Consider the following 25,839-nt stretch of genomic DNA (forward strand, 5'->3'; position numbering starts at 1 on the left):
ATTTTGCCGCCCAAAGTTAAACTTTCAAATTTTTTGAATTTTTTTCGCGAAAAAGTCAAATTTTTGAGTGTCAGTTCAAATTATTAGAAATATTTACGTTATCCCTTCGGGCCGGGTCAAGCGTTCAAAATTTTACAAAACCCGGCCCGAGTCTTCGGGCCCTTCATTTCGATCCTCAACCATTTCTCGTCTACACTTCCGCCTCATTATCTCGGCAAAAACATGCATATCGAGAAGTCCTTGGCTCAACTTTGAGTGGTCCTAAATCATTTTTAATTCAATTCAAACTTTTCGATTTTTTGTAAATTTAGAAAGTATAGAACAACGTTGAAAGTTGTCCCAGAGTGCCAAATTTTTCAAAGTATGTAAATTAAATTTAGTTCTTTATTTTTGTAGTTGACAATGTTTTAATAGCTCCGCCCACTTTTGAGATATACAGCTTCGAAGATTTATCAGGACAGATTACGCAATTTAAGAAGAGGGGCCGAGAAGCGAGAGCGTCTGGGATCTCTCCGTCTTCACCTAGAAATGTTTATAATCGTTAGAACCGCCTTAAATTTTAAAATCTTAAAGCTCAAATTATGAGAGTTATAAAACTCTAAATTTCCAACAACAAAAAAATTCTAACATATTTTTTTAATTCTCACAAACTCATTTGCCGTTTTCTTGTTTTATACTTTACATTATTGTGTACAGAGTTGGGCACACCTTCAGCGCGCAGGATGGGGAAAAAGACGGAAAGCCCCTTGAACATGGAAATAATATCTTTCTCTTTGTCGGTATGTCCGGATGTCTGTCTATTTGTTTGGATGTCGATATGAATGTGATCTGCAGAAAGGAGATAACGGCTGGTGTGCCTTTGGCGCTCTCTAACAATGGGAAGACGGCGAAAGAATCCGGAAGATACTGAACCACATAAACTTATCAGACTTGCAACGGACCGGGCCGGAATTAAATATTCTCCGGCCGGCCCGGCCCGGAAGTTGTGTACTGAAAAAAATTCAAATTTTTTTTCGAAAATTTCCCGATTTTTTTGAAAAATGTTTCTTCAGAACATTTTTTGTAAGTTTCGAAGTTTGTTGAAAAATATACTTGAGAAAAAATATGAAAAATTTTCAGAAAATAGGACAAAAAATTGTAGTGAAAAAGTTCAAAAATTCAAATCCGGGCCGACCGGGCCGGGCCGGAGTTTCGAAAATCTGATTATAATCAGGATTAGTAAGTGTATTAGTATAAAAAAACACGCTTTTTCATTTCCGCATACCCACAAAACTGTATTGTTTTAAAAAAATCGAAAAAATTGCCCAGAAGCATCAATTTGCGGCCGAAAATTAAATTTTCGGCCGTTTTTAATCCTCAGTGAGTTGTCTGAGACATAGAATGACGGTTATAATCTAGATTAGTGAAAAAAGGATTAGTAAAAAAAATAATCAGGATTAATAAAAAAAAACCAATGCAGTGATATCTGAGATTTTTGGAAAATTGTTTCATATTTTAAATTTGTTGAAAATTTGTATTCTGAAATTTTTTACATTCGTAACACCTCATCTTTTTAAATATTAAATATCTTGAATCAAAAATAGAACAAATTCAATTTTTGCAACGACACTCCGTTATTCCGTTATCGCGCTTTGTTTAGCAAAATTCTTTTTTTTTCCATAATTTTTTCTTTGTCCAAAATCTTTGTTTTTTTTCATTTTTGCCGTAATTTTAGGCGTAATTTCGGTTGAAAACCGATAAATTTTCAATTTTTGTTAATTTCTAGTGGTCGCCGCCGCGAAATGCTCTCAGTTTTCCGTATAAAATCAATTTTCAAATTTCCCGTTATTTTCGTGAGTTTTTTTGCAACTTTGACCGTAATTTTAGGCGTTATTCCGGTTGAAAACCGATAAGTTGTTCATTTCTGTTAATTTTCAATTGTCGCCGCCGCGAAATGTTCTCAGTATTCCGTATAAAAATAATTTTCAAATTTTCCCGTCATTTTGCCAATTTTTTGCAATCTCTCTTTCTCTCTCTCTCTCTCTCTCTCTCTCTCTCTCTCTCTCTCTCTCTCTCTCTATTTTTCCCTCTCTCTCTCTTTCTGTAAATCATTTGTTACAGCCAAAAAATCAACTTCAAATACACCGAAATTTGGTAATTATGACATGCCGAATTGACTGTTCAGATCCTATCGATGTTGCATTGATTGACAAGGAATCAGTTGCTGTTCTCTTCAAAAATTCCGTGTCGATCTACTCAACAACTACCTCAAGTCTTCTTGAGAGCCACCGTGTCGACGAAGGAGTCAATACAGTTTATGCGGAGAAGAACAGTGAGTGTGAAAATTAACCTTTCAGAAAGACAACACGTCATTCTTAGAATAACTTGAAACATTTAAATGTCTAGACGTCCTTTCAAGCCCTACCTTTTTTCCAAAATTTAAAACGTCCTTTCAAATGTTTGATTGTCCCAGAAACAATTAGACCCAACCGAGACATCCAGAAGCTTGCTTGCACTTTTATCCTAATTTTTAAGCAAGCTCTTGGTTGTCTCTGTTTGGAGGAGAGTCTGTTTTAGGGTTCAAGAAACGTCTAAATATTTTTCGAGATGTTTAAATGTTTTTTGAAACGCCTAAATATTCTTCGGGGCGTCTAAGTTTTTTTAGGGACGTCTAGGTCTTTCAAGAGACGCCGTAGTGTTTATCGGGACGTTCGAGTTTTCAAAAAACATTTAAACTGGAATAGAACCGAAATAAAATCAGGAAAATCAATAATATTAATGTTTTTAGACGTATACATCGTGGGAGAAGAACCAGTCGTCTACAAGATCGATACCAATCAATCGACTCTTCGTCAAACCAATCCGTTGGCCGGAATCACTCAGTGGAAGTGCAATGACTTTAACAAATTGGAGAAAGTTCTTCTTTTGCATCCGAAAAGAAGTGGTGTGTTCACCAAGTCGATACTCCTGTACGACGTTAAGACGGATTCAGTTGTTAGAGAGCTCAAGGTAGGTTGAATACAATTAACAATTCTTTCAGTGTCTTTCTCAGTTATTGATTTTCAATTATCTTTGTAAAGTCAGTAATCAAATGAATTTTTTCAGACCAATGTGACATCTTCATTATCGAACTTCCGCAAGGAGCGCTACGAAATAATGACTTCTGGTTTGAATGGAAATTGGTCGGTGTATGACCTCAGAGGGTCTTTGAACAAGGCCGTGTACACGTACTCACTGAAAGGATCGATCGTAAAACAAGGTTACAAAACCAATATGTCCTACTGCGAGACATTCGACAAAGATGTTCACCGGTTGTACACGTGGAATGGAGAAACACAGCCCTCCGAAAGGTAGATTTTCACGAAAAATGATTTTTCAATCTATTTTTATAGATGGGCTTTCGATGAGAAGCAGTGGTTTCTTGGAATAATAGATGGAAATAATGCGTCGGAGGGGTTTGTGATTCATGGGAGTTACAAAAATTCGCAGGTTAGTTTATACATGCAAAGTTTTAATCGTATTATTTTTTCAGCTCGTCCTAACTGACGTAAAAAATATCGCCCAACAAAAGTGTACGTCTTTTCACAAATATGGAGTGAAGTCTCCGAACCAGACGATGTTTGATATTTTGCCTGGAAACGTTCTTGCCACAGGCTGCTCCACAGGTGTAATGATGCAGTCTGCAAAATTTAAGTGAGTGTCAAAGAAAAAACAGGAGAATTAACTGAATGTAACTTTCAGCGTCGATAACTTCAAAAGCCACTCAGAGAAGCAGAGAGAAGCGTGCCGTAAAGCGAAGAGTCGTCTTACGGATGACAAAGAGATCAAAGAACTGAGAAAAACCATTGATCGATACGAAGCTGCTGGGAAGCGCGACGAAGACATTAATGTATATGATAACGATGTGACCAAAGAAAAGTTTGACATTGGAAAATTAATGGGAACTGGATCAATGGGCAGTGTCTTCAAATGTAGATCAAAAAAAAAGCGGCAAAGAATTTGCTCTCAAGGTGAGAAATACTACTGCGAACACGAATAATTTTGTATTTTAGTACATCATCAACCAAACAAGCATATTGTCCAAAAAGTTTGAAATTGAGCGAGAACTCTTGATTCAACGAGATCTTCGTCACGAAAACATTGTGAAAATGTTGGCTGCCTTCAAATCAAAAATTAACATTTGCTTTGTACTAGAACTGATGCAAGAATCACTTCACGATGTTTTGAAGCGGAAACGTGGACATGTGATGAATGTGAAGGACGTTGCACAAATGACGGATTGTGTGGCGAAAGCTCTGTCATATTGACACAAAAGGTGCATTATCCATCGTGATCTGAAACCCCAAAATATACTACACAATGGAGAATGAATATACAAAGTGTCAGATTTCGGAAGTGCAACCGACGAACGGTGAGGGATTCTTCAATGTGATTTTTGAAATTTTATTGATTTTTAGGCACGGTACGTTCTGCGGAACACAGGGATATATGGCACCCGAAATAGTCACTCGCTCAAAACAGACAACAGCCGTCGATTGCTTTTCTCTGGGAATCGTAATTCATCAATGTTCTCAAGGGACACTACCATTCCAGCTGCCGACGGGGCATGTATCTGAGTACATAGTCTCAAAATGCAAATATGATCCACCAGTGCAGATGAACATGAGCATCCGCGGTGTGACCCAAATGCTCGTTAAAAAAATGCCGAAGAGAGATGGACGGCCGATCAAGTAAGTTTCAAAACATTAACTGTTTTTCATTTGAAACTTGGATTTTTAGGTACTTGCAAGTCAGCTCATCACGGACTATCACCATCAAACACAAGATGACGTCTACAAGCAGGAACGTCAACTCATTTAAATAAGCAAATTGTTTCTCACCTTTGTGTACTGAATTTTATACATCATTCGCATAGGTTCTAGTCCTGCCTACAAATTCTTGTCTTCTCGTGTGGAGAAATATGTTTATGCTCCTTTAGAGCCATCTTCTTTATATTTTTTTTTGAAAATTATACTTTCCCCTTATTTTTTTTTGTTCTATCAAATGTGTTTTCTCTTTTTGTTCCCCGATTCTCTTTTTTGGTATTTTACATCAACTTTTTACAAGTCCTTTTTCCCATGTCATTCAATTGCTACCATACCAGACTCCTTTGGTAGCAATCGAATGGTTGCCCTTTTTTCCTGCCGACTCCTTCTTGCCCTTTCTTATCATTATTATCTTTTTTAATATTTTGCTCTGTATTATAATATTAATCATTCGTTTGCTACCGGACCTAAGTTCCCACGGCAAACGAATGATTCCAATGCCTTCTCTGCCGACATCATCTTGCCATATTTTGTAATTATTATGTTTTTATGCTCCTTAAGAGTCAATTCATTATTATTCATTAATTAATTCTTGTTATCATGCTCTCTCTTTTTTAATGATTTACAGCTATTCAGATTTTAGAGCTTTTTAGAGCCAAAAGTAGTAAGTTATGGAAAAATGATTTTTTGGTTCTGAAAAAAGTGAAAATATGACACCCTTGAAGCCACTCCTTTTAAGGATAGCAGGCCGCCGGTTATTAGCCGTCGGGGGTGTCACACGTCTCGGTGGTTTGCTATTTCAGGTGGTTCAGTGAAACGCAGGACTCAATGTACTGTTACGCGGTTTAATCTAAAACCAGTTTATTCAGGAAAAGCGAGAATTTTCTGTTGAGAATTCTCACGGTTTCTTCCTAATAGCTCTCAGCGAGTTATTATTATTTTTGGTTAGAAAGAGCAACTATAAAAAGGGACAACCCTTAGGGTAAAATAATTATAGGGTAGAGTGGGTACTTGTGTGTCATGCTGAGAGTTCCTGTGAGAATGACGTGCGCCTTTGACTGCAGTAGAGACGCAGACATCGTAGTTGGCGCCGATTTGAATTGCAAATGGAATTACTTCCTATTACAATAAAAAAAGAGAACAGGGAAAAAAGAAGATAATTAACAGAAAGTAAAATAAATACATGTAATTAAATTTTAGTAGTCTATACAATCAATTGATGCATTTTAGTTTGGAGTGGGACACAGGCAGGACAAGGCAATTGTCAACACTCCGGGGGACGGGGGGGGGGGTCTGAAGCTCGGCGGCTTGTGTTATGTTCACATGACACGCAAACTTGGCTTTCGCTTCACGAGGTTGATAAGACCTAACGCGGTGAGTGATTAATCGGATTTTTGCCCAGTCGTCAATGGTACGTGTTGTGTCCTTAGAATCCGGCATACTGTAGCCGGGTTGTAGTCCCAAGAACAGTAGGTTGAATAGATAGAGAGTTTATTTAGGGGGGATAAACTATTGCAGAATAGTAGTCACTAATAGGTAGGGAAAGAAGGAAGAACTAGAATGAGGGATGTCAGTCCCTTATATAGGGAACTCTGACCAAACTACAAACAATGTGAAAGAGAGACGCGCATACAGACCAACGTGCGCGCTCTTACTTGGGATAGATCAAACCTAAATACTTATGCATGCGAGCCTAAAATGTAACAGTACGAAATCTCCTGAATTTGACGTTTGAAGATGATTCGAAACCTGATGACTTCCGGTCATCTTTGGACTTGGAAGCGCCTGGACGACTAGCTTCAAGAGTCGGATTGAACTGCTTACATAGAATGACCGCGAATTGATATTTTTGGTTTTGGCTCATTATGTTTTCAAACGAACATTTATGCAAAAGTAGAATGCTCCTGGAAATTTTGTGTTTTGTGCTAACATAGTTTTTGAGAAAATTGAGTTTTTGAAAAAATATGAAAAAAAGTTTTCCGCGAACTTCAAACCTTCATAACTTGCTTGAATCTAACTCAAAATGGAGAATCAAAAAATGAAAGATAGCTTAACTTTTCTAGTTTCAGAAAATATAGATTGCAAAACGTTACGATTATTGATAATGAAAAACTAGACACAAAATAACGTTTTCTTTTCAGTACACGAAAGCCGTTAAAAAAAATTCTAACCGTAGGAATCGATTGAAATGAGTGTCAAAAAGTAGCAAATGCATGAAAATTTTGAAAACAAATTCGAAGCCAACAATTTGAAAAAAATTGCAAACGATATTTTTCCAGCTAAATATATATATAGACTTAATGCAATTTTGCTTCTGAATCTCATTTTTCGTGTTTTCAGCTTTCATTTGATGTAAACGGCAAAACATTCTGAGAAGTTTTACCTGAGTTGTAATAGCCTGGAGTGTGAATAGCTTTAAAAAATTAACATTGGTGTTATCCGACTTTTGGCTTCGTTTTTTTGGTAAAGTTTAGGGTTTTATTTGAATATTCAAGTTTATCTGTTCTTTAGCTTTTTGGGACCATTTGTACTTTTGCTGGGCGTCACGATTGAAAACAGTTACCATGGTTTCAGTGGGTCAGTTATGAGAAAGTAATTTTGAAGATGTGTCCGTTTTTTTTAAAAGTTTGTCCGCTCTTTTGAAAAGGTGTCCGCTTTTTTAAAGGTTTTTCCGCCTTTTTAAAGGTTTGTCCGCTTTTTCGAAGATGTGTCCGCTTTTTAAAGATGTGTCCACTTTTTCGAATTTTGTCCGCTTTTTTTATAATGTGTCCGCTTTTTCAAAGCTTTGTCCGCTTTTTCAAAGATATGTCCGCATTTTTAATAATGTGTCCGTTTTAATAAAGGTTTGTCCGCTTTTTCAAAGATATGACCGCATTTTTAATAATGTGTCCGTTTTATTAAAGGTTTGTCCGCTTTTTCAAAGATATGTCCGCATTTTTAATAATGTGTCCGCTTTATTAAAGGTTTGTCCGCTTTTTCGAGTTTTGTTCGCTTTTTCAATAATGTGTCCGCTTTTTCGAAGGTTTGTCCGCTTTTTTGAATATGTTTCCTGCTTTTTTTGAAGATGGTTCCCGCTTTTTTAAAGATGTGTCCGCTTTTTCGAATTTTGTCCGCTTTTTCAATAATGTGTCCGCTTGTGCATTATCACACTTTTCGCTATTTAGACTGTCTCACCAATCCGAAGTGAAACAACATTTCTATTTGCAAGCCGGGCCGGGCCGATTTGAGAATTTCACCAAAAAATTTCAACGGGATAATTTTTATATTATTGACTTCCCCAACCATTCTTATCTGTGTCGGTTCCGGTTAGACTGATCGAGCATGGCGCTGTAATAGTCTATACTTATCCGGGCTGAGGTTTACTTCAGTAGACGCGGGTTTGAATCCTCCCGGGCTAGAAATGAAAAAAAAAAACTATAATTGAAATTCCCAAAAAAGGATAATTTTGAATTTTGAAGTAAGTTTTTCAAAAACGGGACAATTTTGAATTTTGAATTGAATTTTTCAAAGACGGGATAATTTTTATATCATTGACTTCCCCAACCATTCTTATTCATTCTTTTTTTTTTTAATTATTTTCGTTTTATTCATCTATTTTTGAGTTCAATCCGGACAACCATTCGAGGACGAGGATTCAGTGGACAATTAAAATGGAGGATTCAATAGACAATAACGACGGAGGATTCGGTACGGAGGAGAAAAGGGCAAAAGATGCCTGTCTCGTTCAGCGGAAAATTGAAATAGAAGTTTTGATTGGTCTCTGATTTGATGTTGAAGTATGGGGTTGAGTGCGCGCAAAAATACTGCTGACAAGTGTCATTTTCCGGTTTCTTTTTTACAAAAATATCAATTTTACGTGACTAGAAGTAAAAAAACATGTGAAAATTACAGATTTATGTCAAAAAGCAATTGAAAACAGTCAAAATCGACCAAATTTTGCAAACGCGCCAAAGGTGCGCCAGACTCTCCGCCTGCTGCTGAAAAGTGTCATTTTCCGGTTTCTTTTTCACAAAAATATCAATTTTACGTGACTAGAAGTGAAAAAACATGTGAAAATTACAGATTTATGTCAAAAAGCGATTGAAAACAGTCAAAATCGACAAAATTCAGCGAACACGCCAAAGGTGCGCCAGTTTTTCTGCCTACTGCTGAAAAGTGTTATTTTCCGGTTTGTTTTTTACAAAAATAAATAATTTTACGTGACTAGAAGTGAAAAAACATGTGAAAATTACAGATTTATGTCAAAAAGCAATTGAAAACAATCAAAATCGACAAAATTCAGCGAACACGCCAAAGGTGCGCCAGACTCTCCGCCTGGTGCTGAAAAGTGTTATTTTCCGGTTTCTTTTTCACAAAAATATCAATTTTACGTGACTAGAAGTGAAAAAACATGTGAAAATTACAGATTTATGTCAAAAAGCGATTGAAAACAGTCAAAATCGACAAAATTCAGCGAACACGCCAAAGGTGCGCCAGTTTTTCTGATTACTGCTGAAAAGTGTTATTTTCCGGTTTCTTTTTTACAAAAATATTAATTTTACGTGACTAGAAGTGAAAAAACATGTGAAAATTACAGATTTGTGTCAAAAAGCAATTGAAAACAGTCAAAATCGACCAAATTTTGCAAACGCGCCAAAGGTGCGCCAGACTTTCTGCCTACTGCTGAAAAGTGTTATTTTCCGGTTTGTTTTTTACAAAAATAAATAATTTTACGTGACTAGAAGTGAAAAAAACATGTGAAAATTACAGATTTATGTCAAAAAGCAATTGAAAACAATCAAAATCGACAAAATTCAGCGAACACGCCAAAGGTGCGCCAGACTCTCCGCCTGGTGCTGAAAAGTGTCATTTTCCGGTTTCTTTTTTACAAAAATATCAATTTTACGTGACTAGAAGTGAAAAAACATGTGCAAATTACAGATTTATGTCAAAAAGCAATTGAAAACAGTCAAAATCGACAAAATTCAGCGAACGCGCCAAAGGTGCGCCAGACTCTCCGCCTGGTGCTGAAAAGTGTCATTTTCCGGTTTCTTTTTCACAAAAATATCAATTTTACGTGACTAGAAGTGAAAAAACATGTGAAAATTACAGATTTATGTCAAAAAGCGATTGAAAACAGTCAAAATCGACCAAATTTTGCAAACGCGCCAAAGGTGCGCCAGACTCTCCGCCTGGTGCTGAAAAGTGTCATTTTCCGGTTTCTTTTTCACAAAAATATCAATTTTACGTGACTAGAAGTGAAAAAACATGTGAAAATTACAGATTTATGTCAAAAAGCGATTGAAAACAGTCAAAATCGACCAAATTTTGCAAACGCGCCAAAGGTGCGCCAGACTCTCCGCCTGGTGCTGAAAAGTGTCATTTTCCGGTTTCTTTATCACAAAAATATCAATTTTACGTGACTAGAAGTGAAAAAACATGTGAAAATTACAGATTTATGTCAAAAAGCGATTGAAAACAGTCAAAATCGACCAAATTTTGCAAACGCGCCAAAGGTGCGCCAGACTCTCCGCCTGGTGCTGAAAAGTGTCATTTTCCGGTTTCTTTATCACAAAAATATCAATTTTACGTGACTAGAAGTGAAAAAACATGTGAAAATTACAGATTTATGTCAAAAAGCGATTGAAAACAGTCAAAATCGACCAAATTTTGCAAACGCGCCAAAGGTGTTTTGACTATTTTTGATGCAAGTTTCAAAAAATTTCAAAAAAAATCTGTGAAAAAAATTGTGGCAAATACTAGTTTACTACCTACTCGTTTATTACCAATTGCTCATTTACTACTTCAACTCTTTTACTACCATTTACTCTTTTACTACCGTACTGCTCATTCACTACTTCACTTTTCACCACGCTCTTAGGCTTAGGTTTCTTAGAAATTCGGAAAACAATTGATGAATACGGTGAATCACCGTTTTCGTTAATTTTTTCCGAATTTCTAACAACCCTAAGCGGCATTTAATTTTTAGGGTACAACAATTTTAGGGTACAACAGGGTACAACTGATTTTAGGGTACAACTTTCATAATTTTAGGGTACAAAACTGAAAGGGTACAAAAATTTTAGGGCTTAACTATTTTGGGGTACAAACTTCTGATAATTTTAGGGTACAACTGAATACAATTTTAGGGTACAACCAATATAATTTTAGGGCACAACTAATTTTTGTTGCTAGTTATCGAAATTTTGAGATTTTCTGAAAACCTAGGTTACATAGAATCAGAGACTAAAGTAAATCATAAGGTAAATCGAGGAGCTTGAAGTACATCCATGGGGTTATCATAGGGTACATCGACTGAGAATTCTCATAAAATTTTAAAAGTCTCAGAGTTTTCATATATTTTTGAGAATAGTTTTACAGGGGGAGTTCAAGGAGCTGCTTTTTTCAGAGGGATGAAATAATACGATTTTTAAAGATGATGTTAGAGTCAATTATAGAAACTCCAATATGAGCATCTAGCAAATGGTTGTTTGAATAGTATTTATGTTATATCATCTTTCCCAAAAGATCAGTAACATGTTCATGGAACTACGTCTGTAAATCTTTTCTCCAAATTTGATGAAAACTCTGTGACTTTTGAAATTTCATGAAAATTCTGACTTGATGTACGCTATGATAACTCTATGGATGTACCTCATGATCATAGCTCCTCGATTTACCTTATGGTTCACTGTAGTCTCTGATTCTATGAACCATAGGATCAAAATTTTCAGGAAATCTCAAAATTTCGATAACTAACAACAAAAATTGGTTGTGCTCTAAAATTATGTTGATCGTACCCTAAAATTGTATTTAGTTGTACCCTAAAATTATCAGAAGTTTGTACCCAAAAATAGTTGTGCCCTAAAATTGTTGTACCCTTTCAGTTTTGTACCCTAAAATGACGAAATTGTACCCTAAAATCAGTTGTACCCTGTTGTACCCTAAAATTGTTGTACCCCAAAAATTAAATGCCAACCTCAGCCTAAGAGAATGGTGAAAAGTGAATCCCAGCATATCGCTCTAAAGTAGTAAATAAGTAAAAAGTAGTAAATGAGCAAACGGTAGTAAATGAGTAAATGGTAGTAAAAGAGTCAGGCTTGTCAAAAATCGGGCCGGCCCGGCCCGGTCAGCCCGGATTCAAAAATGGGTATCCATTTTTACCAATTTTTTTTTGAAATTTTTCGAAAAAAAGAGTAAAATGCTTAAATTATCATACATATTCACCTTTTGATTCAATTTTAAATGTTTATTCGAAAACTATACTTTTTTCAAAAAAATTCAAAAACAAAAAATGTTTTGAAAAAATGTTTCAAAACGGGCCGAGATTTTTCCTGATTTTGGCCCGGCCCGGCCCGTGACAAGTCTGAAAAGAGTAATGATAGTAAAGTTGGTAGTAAATGAGTAGGTAGTAAATGAGTATTTGCCAAAAATTGTGCTCATTTTTTGACTCCGGGCCGACCGGGCCAATATTTTGCAAGTATGGAAAAATACGACTTTTAATGTTTGAAACCATGAAAAATATCATTTCTTGGCGTTTACGACTTTGAAAAGTGTCATTTTTGGGGTTTCGAGGGCTTGAAACGCGCATGGAATTTGTTAGCATGGGTCTCGTAGTTGAAATGGGTGAAAAACCGTACTCCACTACGGTTTTTAATATTTTTACTACGGTTTTCATGCTTGCAACTATGAGACCCATCCTAACAAATTCCATGCGCCTTTAAAGCCCTACAGCAAAAACATTTTCCAAAAAAACAAGTTTTTTTTGCCATCTTGGGTGTGTACAAAAATAAATCACGCCGTATTTCATTTCTATTGCATTTGAAATCCAGCTTTTGTTCTATTTAAAACATTTTCAAAGAAGTCTTTTGAATGTCAAAATTTCCCAATAATTGGATTTTAGAGTATTGAGAAAAATATATTGTGAAATAATTGGTTGTGTTTGAAAATTGACATACACGTTTCAACTGTAACCGTAATTGATGTTCATACTATGGTACATGCGCTCAACTGCTAATCTGGTGTTGGATGTTTAAAAATAACCGAATTTTTACCGGATTATCAGTAGAGCGCACTTGCCACTCTGACGCGGAAGCTATGCCCAAATTTTCATTTTCCAACTTTCTAAAAGCTTGGCAAGAACGCTCTAATGCTAATGTTGCTAAAAATTGTGTTATTTCCAGTTCCCATGGATTGGGAATGATACAATTTCCTCCAGATTATCAGTAGAGCGCAATTGTCACATTGACGCAAAAGCTATGCCCAAATGTTTATTTTGAAAAGCCTCCAGAGGTCAAAAAGCGCCGAAGGTGCCTCAGAAATCAAAATCTCTCTCTGTTAGGTTTGCTCTATTTTTAATTTCTAGAAAAATGCGATTTTTGGTGTTTGAAACTATGAAAAATAACATTTTTTTGGCGTTTACGACTTTGAAAAGTGTCATTTTCGGGGTCTCGAACACAAAAATGCGTTTTTTGATAAATTAGGCAGTAGAGCGCACTTGTCAGAATGAGGTTTTGATTTCTGGGGCACATCTGTTCAAACATTCGGACAAATAGAGGATTTTCAAAAAAAAATTTAGTCGTTTCTAAGTGTCTAAAAGGCAAAGTGCGCTCTAATGCTAATTTTGTTTAAAATTGTGTTACTTCCCGCTCCCAGCGATTGAGAATAACAGAATTTTGAACAAGATCATCAGTAGAGCACACTTGTTACTTTGACACGGAAGCTATGTGCAAATTTAATTTTTCTGAAAATAACAACAAAAAACCCTAGCTGAAAACGAACGGCGTTTATATTTTGCTGAAAACTCCGACCACTTGGATTCTCAAAAATTGCATTTTGGGATCGAAATGAGTATTGATTGCAAAAAAATGTCAATATAGCTGAAAATCTGTTCTGAATCGATATTTTAAATAAAAATTTAAAAAAAAGAGTGGAAATTCAAAAATTTGAAGCAAAAAATAAGCAATTTGTGAAATCCAAGTGGACGGAGTCTCATGGTTTCCAGCAATTATCAGTAGAGCGCACTTTTAAAAAAAAAGTGAAACTGTTCAGTTTTGACGATTTTTGAAAATTTTGGGTCCTGACACGAAAATGGCTACAGTAATCCGAAAAAACTACCGTAAACAATATGAACAGGTTTTCTTGACTTTGGTTGCGATATTCTGATTATTATACAAAAAACATTTTGTGAAACGGTTCAGTTTTGACGATTTTTGAAAATTTTGGGTCCTGACACGAAAATGGCTACAGTAATCCGAAAAAACTACCGTAAACAATATGAACAGGTTTTCTTGACTTTGGTTGCGATATTCTGATTATTATACAAAAAACATTTTGTGAAACGGTTCAGTTTTGACGATTTTTGAAAATTTAGGTCTCGACACGAAAATGGCTACAGTAATCCTAAAACTACCGTAACCCGGAAAATATTATTTTTTTTCGAATTCCTCATAAAATTTGGGTTCTAGACATATATACATTCATAGGGTTTCCTCTACTTTGAAAATCTCGAAAAAAGGCGCATGTGATATTTTGTCACTTGGGTCTCGCCACGAAAATGGCTACAGTAAGCCGAAAAACTACCGTAAATCATATGAACAATTATTTTGTGATTTCGTTGCGATATTCTGATTATTATTCAAAAAAAATTTTGAGAAACGGTTCAGTTTTGACGATTTTTGAAAACTTAGGTCTTGACACGAAAATGGCTACAGTGATCCGAAAAACTACCGTAACCCAAAAAAATTTTTTTTTTTGAATTCCTCATAAAATTTGGGTTCTAGACATATATACATTCATAGGGTTTCCTCTACTTTGAAAATCTCGAAAAAAGGCGCATGTGATATTTTGTCACTTGGGTCTCGCCACGAAAATGGCTACAGTAAGCCGAAAAACTACCGTAAATCATATGAACAATTATTTTGTGATTTCGTTGCAATGTTCTGATTATTATTCAAAAAAAATTTTGAGAAACGGTTCAGTTTTGACGATTTTTGAAAATTTAGGTCTTGACACGAAAATGGCTACAGTAATCCGAAAAACTACCGTAACCCAAGAAATTTTATTTTTTTTGAATTCCTCATAAAATTTGGGTTCTAGACATATATACATTCATAGGGTTTCCTCTATTTTGAAAATCTCGAAAAAAGGCGCATGTGATATTTTGTCACTTGGGTCTCGCCACGAAAATGGCTACAGTAAGCCGAAAAACTACCGTAAATCATATGAACAATTATTTTGTGATTTCGTTGCGATGTTCTGATTATTATTCAAAAAAAATTTTGAGAAACGGTTCAGTTTTGACGATTTTTGAAAATTTAGGTCTTGACACGAAAATGGCTACAGTAATCCGAAAAACTACCGTAACCCAAGAAATTTTATTTTTTCTGAATTCCTCATAAAATTTGGGTTCTAGACATATATACATTCATAGGGTTTCCTCTATTTTGAAAATCTCGAAAAAAGGCGCATGTAATATTTCGTTACTTGGGTCTCGCCACGATCGCATGCGTCATCAGACTCCGCCACATTTTGTTTGTTTTTTGCTCGTTTTTTCAAATTTTATCGATTTTTTCTCACCAGTATTTTATCCGATCTTTCCAAAACAAAAGCTCTTCTAGACCTAAATTTTACGCTGCGTCGTTTAAGCGCATTTCCAGATTTCCATTTTTTCATCGCCGCAAGATAAAAATTAAAATAGACGAAAAAAATTCATAACTTTTGAAATTTCGAATTTTGAGACCTGAATTTTTTTGACAGGGCACTCACTACTTATAAGGGGCTAAAATTGTAAATTTATTGCAAGAAAATAGATATTAACAGGTTTCTAGAAACTCAAAAAGACTTGGGATCGGCCTAAATTTTTTGAAAAATGCACATTCCCACGGCTAAAATGTTTTTTTCAAAGCTTGATATTGTTTTTCTCGGCTCAAAACTACTTATAGGCTTCTTTTTTACAATTTTGAACGGTTAACTTTCTAGATAAAAATTTTTGAATTTTCCGATTTTTAAATTTTTTGCAAATTCCCCCTCTCAAATAACTTTTTTCAGAGTAATAGATCATCGCAAAGGCTCAAAATTTCTGGAGCTGAGAAAGCCGCAGTGGAATCAATGTTAATTGGAAATAAAGTGTGTTTAATTCAAAAATAAATTTAAAAAATAAAGATAAATAAATAAAATTTTCAGCTCGTTGATTGAATGGTGCTTCTCAAAACTTCTCGTAGGAATCATCTTCAACTTTACCGTCTTCACTTCGACCGTTTCGACTTTCTACATCAATCGAAGGAACTTCAGGTAGTTTATTTTTGTTTGGTTTCAGGTATAGGTGTTTTCATTCACTTTCTATCTCAGAAAACTGATAGAAAGTGAATTGAAAACGGGAGGATGACGGGTTTTGGTGGCTGGGTTCTCTTCTGGGGGTACCGAAAGAAGAGTTGGGATGGGAGGTTCTGGGATTGTGTGAGAGAGACAGGGAGACTGCGTTAAGACTGTGGGGGAACGGAAAAATTATAGTAGTTTTAGAAAAAGAATTAGTATCTTTAGAGAAGTTATGAGTTACGAAATTCCCAAAACTTCCCCAATTCTTAAGGTTTATCGAGTTTTTTGGATTGCCTTGAGGATTTGGAGAAGTTTTTGGGAATACTTCTCTTGTTAGGAAGCAGCCGCTTTATTTTGCACCGCGCAAGTTTTATTGCTGCGCACTTTCCGAATTCTTCGAATTCGTTGGTTTCGATTGCAGATGAGTTGAGTGTTTTATGAAACTTTTCAAACACAACCAAAATGTCACTTAAAAAGACACTTTCGGTCCGGCCTGCGTCGAACTTTCACTCGATCCGGATTCAAAAATGGGAACTCTGAAACTTTTTTTGAAATGCTTCGAAAATTTATATCATACATTTACAGTCTGCCGCCGTAGGGCTTGAAAAGCGCATTGAATTTGTTAGCATGGTTCTCGTAGTTGAAATGGGTAAAAAACCGTACTCCACTACGGTTTTTAATATTTTTACTACGGTTTTCATGCTTGCAACTATGAGACCCATTCTAACAAATTCCATGCGCCTTTAAAGCTCTACAGCGGCAGACTGTAAGTTTATAATAGTAAAAATGCTTTAATTTTCATTTTTTGATTCAAATTTCGATTCCAGGTCGGCCCGGCCTGTGATAAGTCTGTTTAAAAATAATTCTATTTGATTAACCAAAAACATTTTCCGAAAAAATCACAACATTTTTTTGCCATTTTGGGTGTGAACAAAATTAAATCACGCCGTATTTCTATTGTTTTTGCAATCCAGCTTTTGTTTTATTTAAAACATTTTCAAAGAAGTCTTTCGAATCTCAAAATTTCCCAATAGTTGGATTTTAGAGTATTGAGAAAAATATATTGTGAAATATTAGCGTAGCAATTTCGTTACAACTGCGCTCCGCCGCAAACGAGAGAGTATCGGCGAGAGATGCAGATTTTTTTCTGGCGCGAAAAAGATTTTACACGTTTTAATTCAAAATTTGCCAATTTTCAAGAAAAAATTATTCCAAAATAGATCAAAAATGGTGGAAATCTGTTTCGCGCCAGAAAAAACTCTGCGTCTCTCGCCGGTACTCTCTCGTTTGCGGTGGGGCGCAGTTGTAAGAAGGCGTGGGCTGCTAATAATTGGTTGTGTTTGAAAATTAACATAAACATCTCAACTCGAACTGCATACAGTTTTAATTGGACATATTTCCCATTTTTACAGTTTTCCTCTTTTAATTTTTTACTCAAGGACTATTTTTCCCATTTTGTAATTATTTCGTTTTTTCATAATTTTCTAGGCCCGGGAGTTAGAACCAAAACACTTCTTTTTTGAAAAACGTTGAATTTTTCGTGAAAAAGCTAAATTTTTGATGTTTAAAGGGAATTTTGAAAAATCACCGTGCCTTGACAAATATACGATTTCCAAATTTATAGTTAAAAAAAATTATTTGTCGTTTTTAATAATCGTTTTCCTTTTTTTATCAATGCGCGGAGATTTACCTCAGATGTACAGCGAATTGCGCGTTCAAAGCTTCTCAAGCTAAAATGAGAAAAAGCTAATATGGTAAAACGTTTTGTGAAATGAGAGAGTGTGAGAAATAGCAATTGAAAAAAATGAAAACCGCATACGCAAAAATTTCATTCTTTTTTAAAAAATTATTTTCGTTTTATTCATCTATTTTTGAGTTCAATCCGGACAACCATTCGAGGACGAGGATTCAGTGGAGGATTCAATAGACAATAACGACGGAGGATTCGGTACGGAGGAGAAAAAGGCAAAAGATGCCTATCTCGTTTAGCGGAAAATTGAAATAGAAGTTTTGATTGGTCTCTGATTTGATGTTGAAGTATGGGGTTGACTGCGCGCAAAAATAGAAAAAAGAGTAGACATCAGATCAAAAATCATGAAAAAACTATCTATTTGAGTCTTTCGCTTCACAGATAGACCATCTTCGATGTCTTTCTGATAACACGCATCAACTGTCTTTATGACAAACTGACGTGTTTCTGAAACTGTGATTTACTGAAATCACCTGTCGGTAGTCAAAAAATCCATGCCAAAGAGACCCTTCGGGTGTCACTTGGTTCTGTGGTAATTAATTAGAACCCTGAGAACCTCTGCCATCAAGGTGGGGGATTTTAGTTGGCCACAAAAAATTTTGATTGTTTTCCTGTGAAAACAATCTTGTCTTATTTCATCGTCCTCACTTTTCTTCTTCATCTTCGACGGACTGCAAGGGGGTATTCTCGGTCTCTTCACAGTTAGTCTTTTCATGACCTCTTCGTCGAACGTCGTTTGTTAGGTTATTGGGAAACACTGTTCTAATGGAGTACACACGGCTTCCTGTACTGAAGACAATACAGGACTCTTTTGCTACATATATATATATATATCTTTTTTTTCAGCCACTAGTAACTTCTGCAGGTTTTCAGCTCTTCATTTTTTTCTCTTGACAACATGACTCAAAATACCACATTGGTTCGTTTTCCCTTCAAGTATTTATTTCATATTTCGTTTTTTCAGGAGATAATTGGTTTTTTTCAGGAGATAATTGGTTTGTTCAAGAGATAATTGTTTTTTTGGAGATAATTGGTTTTCTCGAAAGATAATTGATTTTCCAGTTATCGAATTCAAAAATCGATTGAACATGAAAGCACTGCGAAATTAAATGATTTGAGTTTATAGAATTTGGTTTAAAAGCAGAATATTAATGAAATCCAACTCAATGACTTTTTCTGAAAAGTTCATTTATAATTTTCCGAACCGTTACTCAAAATCTTTTCCAGCATTCGAACCCATTTTGACTCAATGAATAATTAAGAAAAATTTTAGATTCCTTTAAAACTTGAACTGTATAAAACTAATTAATTTTCCAAATTTCAAATATTATTTTTTTTGTTTTCCGAATTCAGTTTCTTCAAAATTTTTTCTAACTGTCAACCGATTCCCGCTTACAATTGCGATTCATTGAAAATAAGAGCGTATCGGCAAGAGACCATGCATTTTTCCACACCGACGGAGGTTTTACCATTTTTGATCTATTTTTGATTTATTTCGGCATATTTCATAACTTGCAAAACGAATTTTTTGTAAACGCACCCGAAGTAGACTAAAACAAAGTAAATCTGTGTCGGCGTGAAAAAATCTCTACATTACTCGCCGATACTCTTTCGTTTGCAACGGGACGCAGTTGTGAGATGGGCTGCTAATGAATACTGTGCAAAAAAATACTTTTTTCTTATTTTTCCGAACGAAATCAAAATCCATCATTTTTTCGATTTCCAAATGTAATTTATTGATTTTTCACTCAAGAAAAAGTTACAAGTTTTTGCTTCTAGATTATTTTGACCGGGTAAAGACATTCGTTTGCAGAATGATACCCTGAAATATGGTTGGCTTGAGGACTGAAGGTTGCGTTCAAAACACGTCTTTTGAAGATCCGTACAGTTTTGTGTAATAGTTTTGCTAAATCTGTAAAAAGCAGACTTGTCAAAAATTTTTCAAAAATGTGTACTCATTTTGTGTAACACAATTTTCTGAAATTTTTCGAAAATTTAGAGTAAAAATGCTTAATTTACCGTTTTTTTTTAATTTTTATTCGGAAACTATTTTTATTCAAAAAATTTCCAAAAAAACATCAAAATTTCAAAAAAATGTTTCAAAACGGGCCGGGCCGAGAATATTTCTGGTTTCGGCCCGGCTCGGCCCGGCTCGTGACAAGTATGGTAAAAAGGAAACTGTAATCTTTTTAAAAAAGTTTTTTAAAAGTTTAACTCTACACGGAATACCATTGATTGACGAAATATCATTAGTTCGCACGTTTTCCCTGTGCAACTAACTTCTTGAAATTTTTAATATATCATACTTTCTCTTTTTTTCCTCTTTCTCTCTCCCGCTTTCTTGAATGATTGTTGAATTCATTTCAGAGCCACCAAACGCAACAAAATGTCTTCCAATCGTTCCCCAACTTCTCCTGTGCCTCAGAGCTCCCCTTCTCCAACACCCACTCCTGAGAGTTTCAGTCAGGGATCAACGTCTGGACGTGAATCGCTGTCGAAATCTGCAACGAGAACTCCTCCAATCGAATTGACTGAAACTCCTTCCCCTCAGTGGATTGTACACTCCAGCGAAGACACTGGTACTGATACTGATACCAGTTCTGATACTTCTAAGAAAATGATCATAATCGATGCCGAAAAGTGTAAGTAAATAGTCAGAATATCAGAAACTTAATAATTATTATTTTCAGTTCAATTGGCTAAAGTATTGGGGGAAGGGAGTTTCGGAAGAGTGTACTCAATCGTTGGAGAGGTAGAAATTAGAATGTTTCTTGTCGCAAAATTAATTAACTGTTTTACAGAACGGTAAACAGTTTGCGGCGAAGCTGTTTAAGAAGAAGAACGACTCAGATGATTGCGATGGTGATGATTCGATTCGTGCAGAAACTGAGGTGAATTAATTATTGTTATAGAAAATCGTCTGAAACTACCTCATAGAAAAAAGAGGAAACCGTTTGAAACTTGAAAAACTCTAAGAGCCAAAAGCAATACAGTAACCATTGTTCCAATACTTTTCCAACTGTTCAAGTCTTAATGACACGTTTTCTGTTTTTTCGTTTTCCCAAATCAAAAAAACTATTAAAACAGTTGAGATTTTCTTCAACATTTTTTCCCTAGGTAGTTCCAGACGGTTTTTGGTAAATGACGCTCTACTCCACGTTTTACAAATTATCGATTTTCAGATCTTCTGTCGTCTTGGGTCTTCTTCTCATAGTTCGGTACTTAGAATGTACAAGACTGGAATGGTTCAAGATCCTCCGACTGGCTTCTTCCATAATGTTCTAATAATGCCGGAAGTCGGAGATTCAATCGGAGACGTTTTCGAGAGTAAGTTTATGATGTGTTTACATATAAAACAAATTTTCTTATTTTCAGAAGCAAAAAAACTCGATGCAAAATTCAGAAATCAGAATTGTAGTGGATATGAGAGAACACCAAAAGTATCGATGAAGATGAATGCCATTCAACTCATTGGGAAGCAAATTTGCGAAGGCGTGGAGTTTTTGAGCCGTCACCACATTTTCCACCGAGACCTGAAGCCTCATAATGTTTTCTTCACAAAGAAAATTGGTTTCACAATGGAACATAATGCAGGTCGATTTTCGTTTGTGCTCCCAAAGCATCTGTCCATCAAAATCGGTGACTTTGGAGAAGCGAAAATCATCACAAATTGGGACTTTGATCCGGAAACAGTACAAACGAAAGGATATCGAGCACCGGAAATTTTCCTTGGTAAGTGAGTTTTCAACGGTTTCATGCGATACATATAATTTAACTTTTTAATTTCATTTTTTTTAGGAATAAGTTTCAAGTCGAACTCTGACGTATGGTCAACTGCGCTCACTGTTCTTGAATTATACGTTGGAATGGATATTTTCCAGACGAGAGGTGGATCAGTACCATGGGAAATCGAAAGAATTCGATCAATTCAACATGTTCTTGGACAAAGAATCAACACTGAGTTGTGGAAAGAAGCAGAACAGCAAGCTGGGTGAGTGAAAACCAAAACTGCAAGAGAATATTTATAAAATCTCAAACTGTTGTATTCCTTTTTATACACCCTATGTTTTTTGTAGACCGGCATCTTTAGTGATTGACCTTTTCATATAGTAGTATTTGATACTCCGGGACTAACTTTCGAAATGAAAAAGTGATGACAAAGCAAAAATTAGTGTTAAGATTGGAAAGTAGCCGATCATGCCATTTTTTATTGAAAAACGGCCGATTTTCACGTTGTGATTTCGTTAGAAAAAACTGATTTATAAAAATCTAAACCTTAAATGTTTCATTTTCCAGAGGAGAAGACATCCGCGAAAATTTGGTTTTGTTTGACGAAGGGAAATGTTCTTCGGATCTTCCAACACTGATGGAGCATAAACGATCGTATCACGCCGATTCGCTCTTTGAGTTCGTCCAGTTCGCGTTGATCATCGATTATAATCATCGTCCATCATTCCAAGATCTCAGCTCCCACTATTTTTTCAAGACCACTAAGAACTGATTTCACTGATTGTCTGTGTTTTAATTTCATTATATTCTCTCAAATTTCTATACCGTCTCTTCGTAATCCATCTCCATCTTTTGTATTAATGACTTTTGGTATGGTTTGATTATTTTTAATTCCTTAATATAATTTATTTTTGATAGTAGGTAGTTTTTGAATGAATACTACATTCATTCTTCTGACACTATTTTTTGACGCTATAATGTCTCTTCAATAGTCTTACAACAATTATTCCATTTGCATATTACCACCCCAGTTTTACTAGTGTTAAGGTTCCCCTTTTCAAATTCATTCTAGATGTCTTTAATTAAAAATTCATTCAATTTTCGATTTATGTCCCATTTCACCTTTTCTGTCATTTATTCGATTCCTCAGTTGGTTTCGCCGTTTAATTGTGCTTTCCGATATCAATCGCTTATTTTCCTGGCAAGTCCAGTTGATCACTTCCTGGTTTCGCCAGATGATTCGTTTCGAATAAACTGTACCATTCAAAAAAAAACGTTTCAAACTGCATTGAAAACAAAACAAAAAACGCAAAATGAAAATGTTTTGGTTTGCAAAGCAAGCGCGTTTGTCTCCAAAAACAGAATTACCAAGAAATGATTAACAATTGCGTTTTTCAAAACTTCCCTGGGTTGTCATTAATTGATTACTTTTGTTTTTTTTGCGAAACATTTTTAACAATCCAGTCATCTGAGAGTATAAACACAATTGACGATCTCAACAACGTTTTCCGAAACATGTTGACTCCAGAATCACGTCTGCAACTCCAAACGTCAATATTTAACTGACTATCGTTCTTATCAGTTAAACCAAACAATTGACAAATCAAGGAATAGAGTAAATTCTTTCACCAGCTGGTGACCCTTCCTCCTGAATGTGAGTGCTGGGGCACACTTGTACTCAAAGAAAAAAACAATTCATGACGACACACTTGGCCTTTTCCACGTGTCTGCTCTTATTTGATGCCGAGCTATCGGAACAAAACAATAAAGGAACTATATCGACATAAATACTTTATAAAAATGTGAACGGGGAGACTCTGATACTCTAGTCTGGTTTTCCCCTTTCTTATTCCTCTCCTCTAAACGGCCCATCACAAGGAGGAGAGACGAACGAGGTCTTGAGCCAACGTTCTTGATGTATTTCCCCGTTTCCATTGCTCCCAGGAATGTTTACGCCTGTTCAGTTCTTCGTTTCTTATTGTCTTCTGTTTGAAGCTCTGGATGTGGGCAGATCATAAGATGTTAGACAGAAAGCATTTTTCCACATTCTGCACTGTGGCACAGATTGTTTCAAACTTCGAGATGATGGTATCCATCTGCCGTGAGGACATTATCCATTGTGGAGAAAAAAAGTTAAAAAATATTTTCATTTTTCTCACTATATGAAGGTTTCTTATGACGTAAAACTGAGATTTCTCAAATGATTCGGTCTCATTTACTCTGAAATTTGACACAATAGTTTCAACCGTTTTTCATTTTCACCCCCCGTGTTGTCGTTCTGAGTGAGAGGTTGTCTATCCGCACCCTCTCATATCGATCCGTCACGTTATCGATCTACCATTCATATTCTGTGCAAATACTATTTAATACTACTATTATCTATACCTGAAACTCTTGTTCTATAATATAGTGACACATCATTCCGGAAAGTTCGCTATGGCGCCCCCACTCTCGAAACGGAAACAAACAATTTCGGACGACGACGACCCCAGTGGCTTCGTCCTTTTTTCTGCCTATCGCCAACTCCATGATCACGTTGGAACCCTGACAAATATCATTTCTGATCTGAGGTACGCCCTGCTTTCCTCCTCCTCCAAATCGGTTATTGATAAAGTATCCTCTCTTGTTCCTGCCATTCCTACTATCCCTTTCCTTCCTGAACCTCAATTCCTTCCTCCCCTTCCCACATCGACAGTTCCAGACACTGCTAGTTTTACTACTACTGCTATTCCTATTCTAACAAAATAATACCCAAGCAACAAGTCTGTCTCCATCACCTCCAAACCCATTCGATAGCGCAATAAAAGCCGCGACTATTCTTGAAAAATCCAAAAGAGCCGTCCTTGAACAATTTCCTGATGATCCAAACGACACTAATCAAGACCAATCCCCTCTCAATATCCTCACCAAGCTTGCCGAAACCCACGGACTCCCCAAACCCAGTCGAATACATCGCCAACCCTGTAAGTCAATGTTTAGGCCTCTCAAAATCCAATTTATCTCCTCCGACGACCGGGACGCTTTCATCCGTGGATTCAACTCTATCAAGAATTCCGACTCGACCATCAAGTCTATCGACCCTAAACCTCGAATTCGCCGCGACCTTACGTCGGAGGAACTTCTGAAGCTTCGCGAATCTCAAAAACATGTGTATAACGAAAATGTTAAAGCTGGAAAAACTGTTTTAATTATGAACGACATCATCTACCGCCTAAATCCCAAACCTCTTCCTTTTTTGTCTAATTAGCCGGCCCGCCTCTTCAGTTATCCTCTCTACCTAACACCCCATCGTTACCGTCTCCTTCACACAGTTACCTTGCCTCTTGCCCCTCAAACAAACCGGATGTCCGCATCTCTTTCCTAGTGTCAAATATCCGAGGTATCGCTTCCTTATCAAAAATCAATCTTCTCATCGACTTATTTGCCTTCTCCAACACTCAACTTCTTGCTCTGAAACCTTCCTTGACGAAACTGTCCTATCCACTTTCTTCATCCAACATGGCCTCTCCATTCTCCGTTTTGACCGTTCATCCACCATAAAAAATGCTTCGGAGGAGTAGCCATTATCTACTAGAAATCTATTTCACTCTCCTTAATTGACATTAACATGAAGTTCCATTATCCTATCCGTCAATCTGAAATAATAGCCTGCCGAATATCTCCTAATGATTCTTTCTCCTCGTCTCCTTTCTCTCCGTATACTTTCTGCCTAGCGTCCGCCTGATACCTCTAGATCCCAAAACAAATAATTATTTACATGTTTCTCGCAATTTTCTAAATATAATACAAAAGAAATTTTGTGCAACGGTTCAGTTTTGACGATTTTCGAAAAATTTTGGGACTCGACACGAAAATAGCTACAGTAATTCTAAAAGAAAATGGCTACATTAATCCTGAAACTACCGTAACCGTAAAAAAAATATTTTCATGTTTCCTACAATTTTCTGAGTATAATACAAAAAAAAATTGTGAACCGGTTCAGTTTTGACGATTTTCGAAAAATTTTGGGTCTCAACACGAAAATGGCTACAGTAATCGTAAAACTACCGTAACCCAGGGAATATTATTTTTTCGAATTCCTCATAAAATTAGGGTTCTAGACATATATTCATGGGATTTCCTCAACTGTGAAAATCTCAAAAAAAGGCGCATGTGATATTTCGTCACGTGGGTCTCGCCACGATCGCATGCGTCATCACTCCGCCCACGTTTTCCCACATTTTTGCTCCGATTTTTCCTTTTTTTTTCAGAGTTTATCGATTTTTTCTCACCAGTATTTTA

General features: G+C 36.0%; 4 protein-coding genes across 4 annotated transcripts; all 4 read left to right on the forward strand.

Moving 5' to 3' along the window:
- Nucleotides 1-2,139: 2,139 nt before the first annotated feature.
- GCK72_022645 (uncharacterized protein) lies at nucleotides 2,140-4,072 on the forward strand (the record flags this gene model as incomplete). Its single annotated transcript, XM_053734960.1, has 7 exons — nucleotides 2,140-2,311; nucleotides 2,768-2,988; nucleotides 3,085-3,329; nucleotides 3,372-3,468; nucleotides 3,512-3,672; nucleotides 3,721-3,989; nucleotides 4,032-4,072. 7 exons carry the CDS (start codon nucleotides 2,140-2,142, stop codon nucleotides 4,070-4,072), a joined length of 1,206 nt encoding a protein of 401 aa, XP_053578526.1.
- A 55-nt stretch (nucleotides 4,073-4,127) lies between these two features.
- GCK72_022646 (uncharacterized protein) lies at nucleotides 4,128-4,843 on the forward strand (the record flags this gene model as incomplete). Its single annotated transcript, XM_053734961.1, has 3 exons — nucleotides 4,128-4,276; nucleotides 4,437-4,709; nucleotides 4,759-4,843. The coding sequence occupies 3 exons, from the start codon at nucleotides 4,128-4,130 to the stop codon at nucleotides 4,841-4,843; spliced, it is 507 nt and encodes a 168-aa protein (XP_053578527.1).
- Nucleotides 4,844-20,215: 15,372 nt separating this feature from the next.
- On the forward strand, nucleotides 20,216-22,330 carry GCK72_022647 (uncharacterized protein; the record flags this gene model as incomplete). Its single annotated transcript, XM_053734962.1, has 7 exons — nucleotides 20,216-20,471; nucleotides 20,520-20,581; nucleotides 20,631-20,720; nucleotides 21,012-21,156; nucleotides 21,205-21,561; nucleotides 21,628-21,820; nucleotides 22,126-22,330. The coding sequence occupies 7 exons, from the start codon at nucleotides 20,216-20,218 to the stop codon at nucleotides 22,328-22,330; spliced, it is 1,308 nt and encodes a 435-aa protein (XP_053578528.1).
- Nucleotides 22,331-23,994: 1,664 nt separating this feature from the next.
- GCK72_022648 (uncharacterized protein) lies at nucleotides 23,995-24,306 on the forward strand (the record flags this gene model as incomplete). The annotated part of the gene is made up of 1 exon (XM_053734963.1): nucleotides 23,995-24,306. One exon carries the CDS (start codon nucleotides 23,995-23,997, stop codon nucleotides 24,304-24,306), a length of 312 nt encoding a protein of 103 aa, XP_053578529.1.
- Between the last annotated feature and the right edge of the window lie 1,533 nt (nucleotides 24,307-25,839).

The sequence above is a fragment of the Caenorhabditis remanei genome, chromosome X (assembly GCF_010183535.1).
Source record: "Caenorhabditis remanei strain PX506 chromosome X, whole genome shotgun sequence".
Classification (NCBI taxonomy): domain Eukaryota; kingdom Metazoa; phylum Nematoda; class Chromadorea; order Rhabditida; family Rhabditidae; genus Caenorhabditis; species Caenorhabditis remanei.